This window comes from Cebus imitator, unplaced genomic scaffold, assembly GCF_001604975.1.
Source record: "Cebus imitator isolate Cc_AM_T3 unplaced genomic scaffold, Cebus_imitator-1.0 Scaffold367, whole genome shotgun sequence".
Taxonomy (NCBI): domain Eukaryota; kingdom Metazoa; phylum Chordata; class Mammalia; order Primates; family Cebidae; genus Cebus; species Cebus imitator.
In genome coordinates this window covers 1,855,943-1,868,609 of record NW_016107682.1, presented here as the reverse complement: position 1 = coordinate 1,868,609, position 12,667 = coordinate 1,855,943, and the positions used below count along the sequence as shown (strand labels likewise).

General features: G+C 37.0%; 1 protein-coding gene across 3 annotated transcripts in view; it reads right to left on the bottom strand.

The window, feature by feature from the left end:
- Positions 1-11,034: 11,034 nt before the first annotated feature.
- ARNTL2 (aryl hydrocarbon receptor nuclear translocator like 2) overlaps positions 11,035-12,667 on the bottom strand; it is an 82,428-nt gene continuing 80,795 nt past the window's right edge. For 2 of the 3 annotated variants that reach the window (XM_017507063.2, XM_037730894.1), the window contains one exon: positions 11,341-11,528. In XM_017507063.2, coding sequence (XP_017362552.1) covers positions 11,392-11,528 — 137 coding nt within the window. In that variant the 3' untranslated portion in view covers positions 11,341-11,391. Of the gene's footprint in view, positions 11,529-12,667 lie in introns of all 3 variants that reach the window. The other variant, XM_017507062.2, reaches the window with a different exon arrangement.

The following is a 12,667-nucleotide window of genomic DNA, read 5'->3' as shown; positions in this document are numbered from 1 at the left end:
AATAGACAAGTGGAATTGCATCAAACTGAAAAGCTTCTGCACATCAAAGGAAATAATCAGTGGAGTGAAAAAAACAATCTATGGAATGTGAGAAAATATTTGCAAATCATGTATCTGATAGGGTGTTCACATCCCAAATATATTTTTTAAAAAACTATAACTAGACACACACACACACACACACACACACACACACGAACACAAATAACTTGATTTAAAAATGAGCAGAGGACAGGAGATATAAAAATGGCCAAAAAACATAAGAAAAGACACCCAATGTCACTAATCATTGAGGAATGCAAATCAAAATCACAATGACATATCACTCCAAAAACAGAATAACAGGAGTATAACAAAAGTTATAATAAGAGTTGGCAAAAGTGTGGAGAAACTGGAACCCTTATACACTGGTGACTGCAATGTAAAATGGGGCAACCACTATGGAAAACAGGTTGGAGATTTCTTACCTTAAAAAAAAAAAAAAAAAGAAAGAAAGAAAGAAAGAAATGGAATTATCCTATGATCCAGCAATTCCACTTCTGGGTATATGTCCAAAGAATTGAAAGTAGGATCTTGAAGAGATATTTGCACACCCATGTTCCTGGCAGCATTATTCATAATAGCTAAGAGGTAGAAGTAACCTCAGTGTATTTCAATGGATGGATGGATTTTTTAAAAATGTGATCTATACATTCAATGGAATATTATGCAGTCTCAAAAAAGAAGGAAATTCTGTCACATGGTACAACATGGATGAACATTGAGGCTATTATGCTATGAGAAATCAGTCACAAAAAGACATATACTTCATATAAGGATTTGTAGCTAAAGTATTCAATCTTATAGAAACAATGCAGAATGGTGGCTGTCAGTGGCCGAGGAGAAGAGGAAATGGTAGAGTTTCAGTTTTGCAAGATGAAAACATTCTAGGAATCTGTCGCAAAACAATGTGGCTATAGTTAACCACTAAGTGTGTGGTTCAGTAGTGTTAAGGTAGTAAATTTAGGCTGGGGGCAGTAGCTCACACCTGTAATCCCAGCACTTTGGGAGGCTGGACCACATGAGGTCAGGAGTTCGAGACCAGCCTGACCAACATGTTAAAACCCCATCTCTACTAAAAATTTTAAAAATTAGCCAGGCATGGTGGTGCACACCTGTAATCCCAGCTACTAGGGAGGCTGAAGCAGAACAGCTTGAACCTGGGAGGCGGAGTTTGCAGTAAGCTAAGATGGTACCACTGTACCCTAGCCTGGGCAACAGAGCTGTCTTAAAATAATGATAAAAACAAAAGATAGTAAATTTTGTGTGATTTTTCACAATTAAATATCTTTTGTAAAATAAATTGCTGTGCAGTTTTAGGGGGTTGGGAACCCTGAGAGCACACAATAAATTAAAAGGTTTATCAGAATCATGGTTGAGAGCATTGAGAGCACACAGCAAGCTGCGTGGGTCTGGATTCTGACTCCAGTGCTTATGAGCAGTGGGGTAACCTTGTCAAGTTACTTAACTCTTAAGCCCCAGTTTGCTTATGTGTAAAATGGGGGATAATACCAACATTTATCTTCAGAGTTGTTAGGAGGCTTATGTGAATACTTGTAATAGGCTTAGGAATTGTGCCAGCCACAGCAAGTGTTTAATAAAGATTTTATTTTATTCTTATTCCCTCAGAACTTCAACAACACAAGATAATTCAGATTGTAGCATTGGGCAGATGGTTCCAAGAATAAACATGTTGGAATTAGATTTCTCTATATAACAAAAGTTTAAAGGAATGCTAACACAGCCAAACTGTTCCTGAAAGTTTGGTTCTAACACAGTGGAACCTCCAGGTTCAAGTGATTCTCCTGCCTCATTGATGGAAGTGATTGATAGGTAGTCTGATAAATTAAAAATTTTAAAAGGAAATGGTGAAGTGAGAAAAAGCCACTATTCCCTCTATTTTATAAAAAAAATATAGAAATATATTTTATATTTTGAACACTTTTCAGAAAATAAGAGAAGAAAAAGTAATATACTATCACATATTGGAAAGATCAGTATCAAATGCTACTATGTTTATTAACTTAAAACAGTTTGGTACTGGTAAAAGAACAGATAATCAGATTAATTCAACTCCCTGCTCACCACCACCAGTACTTCCTTTCAAAACAAGTACCAGAATGTACAATAACTTAATTGATGGTAATGGCAACATTCAAATCAGCGGGAAAGAAAGGACTAGTCACTGAAGAGTTGTGGAGAAAGGGTAATATTATGGAAAGAAAAATAGACTCCTGTACCTTATTATAGGCCAAAATAAACTTCAGCTAGATCAAAGACTTTAGTATAAACTACAAAACCACAGGACATCTAGAAGAAAACTGAGGTATGTATTTATTTGATCTTGGGGTGGAGACGTTTTCCCTCCTAAGCATAAAAACAAACAACGAAATTAAGCAAGAAAAATCAACATATTTAACCACATAAAATTACCTCTGGAAAGAATGCTTAATGCAAACTGTCTTTATGGCAATTGGGCAATTTTGATCTGGCAATTACGCTCCAAGAAATTCATCCTAAACAACAGGAAAGAGGTGTATAGTACCTGTAGGTGTAGAAGGATGTTTATGGTCATATTACCCATAATAGTAAAACTGTGCAACATCCTAAATGCTCCATAATAAAGAAATATTTAAATAAATTGTTGGCTTCCTATTCTATGCTCATTTTGGGCAAATCACGAAGTGACAATACGAGCATACTTAGAAACATAACTATAAATACATAATCAGCTAACAAAAGGTGCAAGTGGTTGCTCTGGAGAACAAGAATTAGGGCTCAGGTGGGAACTATTTTTTTGTTTTTGTAATTTTACGACTTTAAATGCTATTTGACTTTTAATCAATATACATGTTACTTTGTACAATTTTATTATTATTTTTTGTATAAACAGTAGGATTCTAACTTTTAAAAACTCATTAGGATATAAAAGCCTGAAAAAAAGAGAAAGAATATCCAAGTTTTGACTATGGTTTTTCACTAGGTGATAAAATTTTTTAATAGGTCATTTTTATTTTCTTCTTAGTAACTTTATATATTCCTGAATTTTCCAAAAATGAATGTAAAGTTCTTTTACAATCAGAAAAACAATTAAAAATGCAGTCTTCTATTAAATATTACTACAAAGAAATAGAATAGTAATTTTTTACTCCTGTTGTTTTAATTATTTTACATATAATCTATGTGTCCATTTTCCCCCCCAAGAACAGATATTTCAGACACTGTAACTGTGTTTTGCTTGACCTTTACTAAATCAAATTGAACATTTATGGGCTCCCAAAGAATTTAACAATCAACTAATTATGTGATATTGGTCTACATGTCCCTTCTGGTAAATGGAAAGCCTTTTGGTTTATTGGTCAGTCAACGAAGTATTAAATAAAAATTTCAAGGGTTCTATTAAGCTTTAAGTTTATATAATCTAGGCATCCCATTTTAGGGTAGTTTTCTAAAAAAAAAAAAAAAAAAGTAAATTTGTTTTGATATATTTACCCCCAAGGTATAATGTAACAGATTTCCTCCTGGACAGAATTAAACGTAAAAAAAAAAAAAAAAAAAGTAAATTTGTTTTGATATATTTACCCCCAAGGTATAATGTAACAGATTTCCTCCTGGACAGAATTAAACGTGAGAAGCATTTCCTTAAAGTCGGCCAAGAGCTAGGAGTGCCTAAGAAACTGTAATTCCAAGACCAGAGGCACACAGCTGGACAAGAATTTAAGGCAATTCTTTATTGCCTCTCTCAATACACAATGTCTTAAGCAATGGACAGAGTCCTCCACAGTGACTGGTGGCTGAGTATTAAAAAAAGAAAAAGGTGGCCAAGAGTAAAATTAAAAAGGTGACACAGGTTCCTATGCCTTGCCTCCTCTCCTCAACAAAAAACAACCAAACAGCCAAACAAAATAACTGAGGCTCACATACTGAAACTGCCTTTGCAAAAATTATGACAGTGAGAAAAATCTGAAATAGGAAAATTATGGCAGTGAAAGAAATCTGACCCAACTGGCTCCATCTTGCTTCTGACTTGCAAGCTGCCTTTATTCATTCCTTGGTGTAGGCTGAATGAACTTTGGGAAGAATTTAGTTTATAGTTCTTTGAAACAAAGATGATAACCACCCCTCCCTGAAACAAAGCCACTCTTTGCCTGGGGACCAGACTGCTTTTGTAAAACTAACAAATTATTTACAAGATTAGAAATTATGGCTCAGGAGTCATGCAGCCAGAGGCCACAAGATTCCTAACCTCCTCAGTTGCTCCACTGTATAACATCACTATTGTAAAACCTAACACTGGTGTTCAGAGATGTTTCTGAGACCCTGCATTCTGATGGACCAGCTGGTGTCACCCAAAAAGGTAATCTGGCTCAACTAGTTCTGTGAACCCACCCAGGAAAAGAAGACAGCAAGAAAAAAGAGCTTCAACCCCCTAGAATTTCATCCCCAACACGACCAATCAGCATTCCCCATTCTCTAGTTTTCTGCCTGCCAAACTATCTTTAGCAAATGCTCACCTCCAAATTTTAGGGATAGCTGATTTGAGGAACAATAAAACTCCAGTATCCCATTTACTTGGCTCTGTGCATTAAACTCTTTATTGCAATTTCCCTATCTTGATAAATCAGTTCTATCTTGGCAGCAGGCAAGAAGAGACGTTGTGTGGTTGCAGTACCAACACCAATTCTAGGGAGTCAACCATCATGGATTACAAGGTTCTATGGTCCCTTCTGCAGACAACCCCTTCCTCCCTCTGGCCCCAGGCTATCTGGCTGTTGGTTATTTCTGACATCTTTTCCCCTTCAAGGACGCCTTCAAAGTTCATTTTAATTTATTTAATCAGAATTAAAATGTTACAAAAAGAAGGCAAAATAAGCAGTAGGTTCTGTCCACTCTGAGGCCCTCTGTATCCTACTCCACTTTCCTCGGAACAGCCCTAGAATAAGAGGTCTGTGGACCCGTCCATTTGTTGTTTGTGAATGGCAAGATCAGCAGTTCTCAAAGTGTGGTCCCCAGACCAGACACCTCAGCATCACCTGGCAACTTACTGGAAATGCAAATTCTCAAGCTCCAAGTCAGACCAACTGAATCAGAAAGTATGGGGGTTAGGAGACCCATAATCTGTGTTTTAACAAGTCATCCAGGTAATTCTGATGCAACTAAATTTGAGAACCAGTGGTCTGGATAAACTGCCGGAGTATAACATATTTTGAGGACTCTTCACAAGCAAAGTTAAAGCCTGATCTTCCCATACTCTATAGTACTATGTACATCCCTTTAAGGTAGCAGGTATCATATTCTATACTAACTGCTTTCTACTAAACTGTGGTCTCTTAAGAGCAGGGACTGTGGTGTTTTCAATTGTCTCTAAGAGCATAGCACAGGATAAACAAGCGCTTAAATGGAAACAAATGGTATCATTTATTAGGAACCATTCGACTTTCTTTTAAAATGCCTTATAGATGTCTTAGCAAACAAAATTATTTACCTCTTTGTGCTGCAGATATACATCTTCCCAAACACCTTACCTTATTGGGTTCTTTAGGTACTTATGCTTTCCCATTGGTTATGAATTTCTACTGTTATTTGGGTTAAACTTTTGCGAAGCTTAAATTACCGTTATACTACTTATATATTTGTTTGCTATATAGTCTCAGGAATTTTTTACCAACAATGATGATGCTTCTCTATAACACTAATCTCCAACATTTATTATCATACTGTAGAGCTTATAAATTAACGTATCATGATCACTGTTAAAATTACTATGTCAGACAATGTGATAAGCACTTTATGTAAGATAATTTAATCCTCACTAAAACTCTGCAGAGTATTTACAAATGAAGTCTACTTTACAAACAAAGAAACTGAGGCTCGAAAACTTGTGTGCTGCCCATATCAGACTTCTCTCCCAACCTCCATACTCACATATCCAACTGTCTATTAGACATCACCTGGATGAACACAATTTGTCTAGAACTGATGCACCTTCTACCCCAAAGCTGTCTCTCCTCATGTAACTCTTACCTCTTGAACAGCACTGCAATCCAGAACCCCGAGCCAGAGACTTGAGTCTTATTCACTGCTTTTGCTTCAACATTTCCGATAAGCAGTTGGTCCTCAAGTTCTTGCCATCCTACTTCTGTAATACTAATCTCTTAAATCGGTGTCCTCTTCACCTTTACAGCCTCTTCTGTTGGCAGTGGGAGACCTGGGGAGAGGAGAGTCCAATGTTTTGGAAGATTGCCGTGGGAGATCCTCATGTTATTCAAGGGATTCCAACAGGACTGCCTTGCCAACCTTCAACCCAAGGTTAGGCATGTATCAAAGCCTGGCCAATCTGTATATTCCAGCCTGCTGACCTGGAAAGAATCTATTGTTTATTTTGCCTTCCCTTTATAACATTTTAATTTCCGTTAAATAAATTAAAATGAGCTTTAAAGGCATCCCTGAAGGGGAAAAGACATCAGATGCCAACAGCCAGACAGCCTGGGGCCAGAGAGGAAAGGGTTATCTGCAGAAGCAACAACAGAACCTTGTAATCCATGATGGGTGACTCCCTAGAATTGGTGTAGGTACTGCAATCACACAACGGAAAGTCCAGGTAGACCAAGTTGATCCAGAGGCCCAATCAATGCACATTTTGTGTGAATTACTAGGAAAAAGAGGCTCTCTTTCCACTGAAATTGTGGGGTATAAGAACAATATATGCTTGGAACTTCTGAGTGCCATCATGGGGAGAGGGTCCACTGGAAGATAAAACCAGCTCAGAGGAAAGCAAAGCTGGGAGATGGAAAGAGGAAGAGGCAGGAGGGGAGGGAGAGAGTCAGAGGGACAGATAAGGCTAATGACATTGGAGTCTGATGTGAGCAGAAGGAAACCTTTACTGGTTAAACCACTGAGATTTTGCAGTTGTTACAGCAGTTAGTGTACCCTGGTGAACACGCTGAGAAACACAGATAGTAACAGAGTTCAATAAACCCCTCTGCCCGGTGGTTTGAGGGCCCTGGATGGTTTCCTTAATCTATGTTTCCACATTAAAAAGTAGTTAAGGGCACACTTTTTGGAGGAAATTTATTAAATTAAAAAAAAACTACAAATGAGTAATTATAAAATATAATTTCACTCTTATTTACCACAGAATTTTAAAAATACCAATATACAGGCAAGCGCAAATGAAATGGAAAAGAGCTAAAAGTATAAAAGACAAATCTAAACTCAAGAATATATGAGAAGTGACGTATACCATACATTCTCAAGTGAGTTCAGAAAGCGTATTCTGTGCCGGACAGGTTTTCTTTCCAGGTCAGTTTTTATTGGCACCACACTTGGAAAGCTCCCTATGCCAAAGTTCTTACGTGTCAGGATCTTCCTAGACCTCCCTGGGAAAGCATTTCTCATAAAACAACTCACATCAGACAGGGTGACTTATTGTAGGTACAAAAATCACAAATGCCTCTCATAGGTCCCATGGAACTTGGAAAAAAATGATCTGCTAATGAAAACAAAACACTCGAAAAATGGAAAAGTGGCACCTAGTGGCCACTTAACAGTATTTCTTTATGGCTTCTAGCTAATCCTAGATGTCAGCCTCTCTGCCCATAACATTGTGCTGGGCAAGTATGAGTCTCCCATTCCACAGCCCAGCGATGACCTACCTGATGGGCAGATACCTCTTGGCAGCATGATCTGAAACTGGACACTACTAAACATGGTCTGATAACTAAATATCAGCTATTTCTTGTACCTGTGCCCCACATTTTACAGAGATCTCTCAAAGACTATGATGACAAAGACATCCTTTCCTGTTGTGACACTGTAAATAAACATTTCCCTTTTAATTCCATTTATTTACTAAAAGTCTCTATTCTGTACTTTCCTGTTTGTCTTTCTGCTTCACAATAGATTTCCAAATATAATGATGACCATATAACTCATTTCACTTGATTCCAAGTATCATCCTGTAATAAAATATCTGATATTTTAAAGTTTATTATTTTCAAAAGTTTAAATTTGGTGACATGGATAGAGACTCATAGTTATTTGATCATACAGATTCAAGGATCAATAAGTAATTGTTCTTTAAACACAGTATTTAAAGAAAAATATCCTTATGGCATAAACTTTGGTCTACTTCAATTACTACTTAATATAATGTTCTAGAGCAGCACTGTCCAATAGAAATATAATCTGAGCCACATGTGTAATTTTAAGTTTTCTTCTAGCCACATTAAAAAAGTAAAAAGATACAAATAGAATTTTAATGTTTTATTTAATTCAGTATATCCAAAATATCATTTGAACATGTAATTAATATAAAATTATTAATGTGATATTTTATATTCTTTTGGTAATACTAGTCTTCAAAATCTGGTATGTATCTTACATTGACAGCACACCTCACTTTGTAGTAGCTGCACTGCAAGTGCTCAGTAGCCACATGTGGCTTGTGGCTACCACAATGGACAGCACAGTTCTAGGTTCCATGCTAATGCCCAAGTCCTGTGGATCAGAATCCCAGAATCAGAGCTACAAGTAAACACAGAGATCAAACCTTCTTTTAAAAATGAGGAAGCTGAGGCACAGAGAGTTTAAATGGCTTGCTTGAGGTCACACAGCTAAATTCAGCCTCAACAGGGTTTTCTGATTCTAGGCACTCTTCCACTCCACTACATTAATGTAGTGGCAATTCTTAGAGTTAAAAAAAAGTGCTGTTTTTATGATACTTTCATGCAATTTGTAGATATATTCTTTCTCACCAAAATTCAAAAAATTGATTTGTAGGAGAAAAAAGTAACATAGTGTATACTATAAAAGTATGTCACTTCCAACAGCGAAAATCAAATTTAGTTAAAGAAAACTAAAACATTTTGAAGGAAACTCTGAACGTGGGAGAGCTATGGTATCATACAATGCATGGATTAGATTCTGAGTCCAGGATGAAAGGATCTACAGAAAAATATTAGAGTGAATCAGTAAAGGATCAAACCATGCACAGAGGATTCAATTGGCTATTTGCCCACCTGATCTATGGAATAGAACAGCCTCCTCTTGCAAAGAGAAAAAACTGCCACTGTGTGAGGCAGCACTGGTCTGCCTCTAGAAACTCTGCATTTCAAATCCTGGCATCACGAGGGTCTGCCCCCTTCTTTTGAGGCCATCCAGCCATGATGGCCTATCCTGCCACCCCTGGTTTAGGCAGACTCTTTGGAAGCCAAGTCTAACCTGCGATGGTTCAGTCCCCTAAAAAGTGATATTGGTACGCAGGCCCCTCTGCCCAGTTTGGAGAACACATGGGATCTTTCATACTTCTTTAGACTTAACTATAATGCTTAGGCTAGTGCACACCAATTCTCCCGATCTTGTAGGATTTCTTTGGCTTATTTTAAACCTAATGTCTCTCAGGTCCTCGAGTATCAGAGAAGGAATGGTGCTGACTCTCCAACACTGCTGGGACACCATATGCTAATACATCCTTGCCCACACAGCCCCTCAACATTTTACACTTGAAGGAGACATTTGCTTGTGGTTATTGCCTATTGATATATTTGTCATTAACATGTCTGACAGAAGTTCTAATCTATCACCTACAGCTAAAGAAATAGCATGCAGGGTCAAAATAATACTTTGTTTTGGTGAGGGGCTATGAGGAAAATTTGTTGGAAAGATGTAGCACCATATAGAACAGGAAACTGGATTTGAACCCCACATTGAAGGCTGAGGGCTGTCCTATTGAAGTCAGATAGTTCCCAGCCTATCTGACTTTCATTTGTGAGGCACAAAAAATAATATATGGGAGCAAACTTGGTAAGCTATGAAGTACTACCAAAGCAGAAAGTATTATAAAGTACAATCCCCGAGAAGGTAGACATGCAGTATTTTAAATAATCTTAATTCTTATACTCAATTTGAGCCACCTCTGGATTAATTACTGTTAAAAAATGCTCTATAAATTTTAAAGTATAATTAGAAAATTGGGTTTAAAATTATTTCTCATTGTCTCATAATTTTAAAAATGTACTTGTCATTTGTTTAATTATCTTTGGTTACAGGCAATAACTGTAATTGCCTATTACCAAGAAAGCTACAACTAATTCCCAGGTCAGTTAGTTAATCATTTAACCAGTGAGACCACTGTTTTTCCAAATGTGTATAAAGAAACTGGTTTATATACATTAAACATTTAAAACTCTAGGAATTTAATGTGTAACTTTACACAAGACATTTAACCTGCCTGGATCTATTTTTTTCCTTTAGGACGAATCTATCCTTAAGTATGTTTCAATGTCAAAAACCTATTCTATCTATAATGGAAATCTTCAGTGGTTATATTAAAAGTAAAAAAATTTTTTTGAGACAAAGTCTCACTCTGTTGCCCTGACTGGAGTGCAGTGGTAAGGCTCACTGCAACCTCTGTCGCCAGGTTCAAGTGATTCTCTCACCTCAGTCTCCCAAGTAGCTGGGATTACAGGTGTGTGCCACCATGCCTGGGTAATTTTTTTTTTTTTTTTTAAAGCAGAGACGGGGTTTCACCATATTGGCCAGGCTGGTCTTGAACTCCTGACCTCAAATGATCTGCCTGCCTCAGACTCCCAAAGTGCTGGGATTACAGGCATGAGCCACCACGTTCGGCCTATTAAATCTTATATGCAAAGGTTAATCCCCAAGATCTAGGGCCCTTCCTTTTCCGTAAGTAAAGCTGAAACTCTTTTGACTTTTTCTGAGTTTTAAGTAAAAAAATCATCTCACTTTTAATTCATCTTAAAGTGCTCAAGTGAGCATAAATGTCCCGGCTCTGTGCTTGCCTAAGTCTCCAAAGACCAAATACAGTATTTAATGTGATTATGACTATAAACTGCACTATCCCTTTAAATGTTCAAGTACTCATTGTTTTCTTAAAGTGTGTAAGCCCTATCCGCAATTAAGGAAATTCACAAGGAATGGAAAATGTTCCAAATCATACAACCTACTATTATAAATGAATCTTAGATGCAAAGGAAAAAATCAATATATTACATTACCTTGACTCAAAAAAACTGCATCAAAAATAAAACAAAGCCAAAACAGTATGTAAGTAGTATTCTTGGTTAGAAATGTTTTAGCAAAAATATGGCAACTAGTGGATTATAAGCCATTTCACTGAATAAAGGAGTCTATAATAAACTCTGGTTCTCTTGGGAGGAAAACATTTTTCCCCACATCCCTGTGACAATAAGATGCAAATCTATAAAAATTGGTAGATCGTTAATAAAAGATACAAATAATATCAATACAGTACTGAGGAATAGTTCAGACAGTTTGTCATAAATGAAATGCTTTAAAATGTTTCTCATTTTTGGAATCAAAAATCAAATGCTAGAGGGTCCACTGGATGTCACTGAAGTCCCCAGGGTCTCCCAGGCCCCCTTCTGCTTCTAAGTAATTCATAAATGCAGCCATGGCTGTGTCATCATTGTCACATAGGGCATCAAAATCCAACTGTGCACCATCACCTATGAATTAAAATACAGGCCTGTGTAAGTAAAGGCAATCAGTAAAGTCATACATTTCACACATTTAGAGGTTAAGGAATGATTGTCATAAAAAATGGCAAAGCAAGGCTAGAATACCATACAATGTATTTTTGAAGGCAAAGTATGTATCTTAAGCTGCAGAAGGCTGATATATTTTTAAATGGGTTACCTAGTTTTATAACAATCTTCTGTCAGACAAATTGCACCTAATTCATCTGCTACAAAGAAGTAAGCTATCTTTGAGTTTTCTAACAGGAAATTACACTGCTAAAGTGTATAGATTCTCAGAGACTTTGAAGGAAGCTAGGAGATTGAGTGTATGTGTTTGTGTGTAAACCTTGGAAAGAGAGAATGTAATCTGCTTGTTAAAAAAAACCCTATTTGTTTAACACTAAAATGAGAAGCCAGGGACAAAAGCATCTTCTAAAAATTTGAAATTTTCTTATAAAAGGGAGGTAAATCAGATTTTTATTGAAAAATGAAATAAGTAGGAACCATGGAGATGAGAATTAATTTAGAGATAAGATGTTTTAGAAATTAAGGGTTAAAATGCAGATAAAGATGAACCAAAGGTTTTATATATGTGTCAAAGTACAATGGAACTTCAGATAATAAATATATTGCTCTATGTGTGTTTAAAGTGGATATCCAAGTTCCTTCAAGTCCTTTGCTTCTCTTTAGTGTATGCTTTAGCAGAGCAATGTCAGTCATGGAAGATATGAAACTATATACAATGGTTTGAATTTGTCCACTCAAATCCATGTGTTAGAAACTTAATCCCCAATGCAATAGTGTTGAGAATTGAGGCCTGATACGAGGTAATTAGGTCATGAGGACTTGAAGGAACTTGGATATCCTCATAAATGAACTGTCATTATCATGGGAGTGGGTTAGTTATTTTAAGAGTGTGTTTGTTATAAAAGTGAGTTTGGCCATGTCTTGCTTTCTTGCTCTCACCCTCTCTTGCCCTTCTGCCTTCCACCATGGTAACATGAAGCATGAGGCCGGGCGCGGTGGCTCAAGCCTGTAATCCCAGCACTTTGGGAGGCCGAGGCGGGTGGATCACGAGGTCAAGAGATCGAGACCATCCTGGTCAACATGGTGAAACCCCGTCTCTA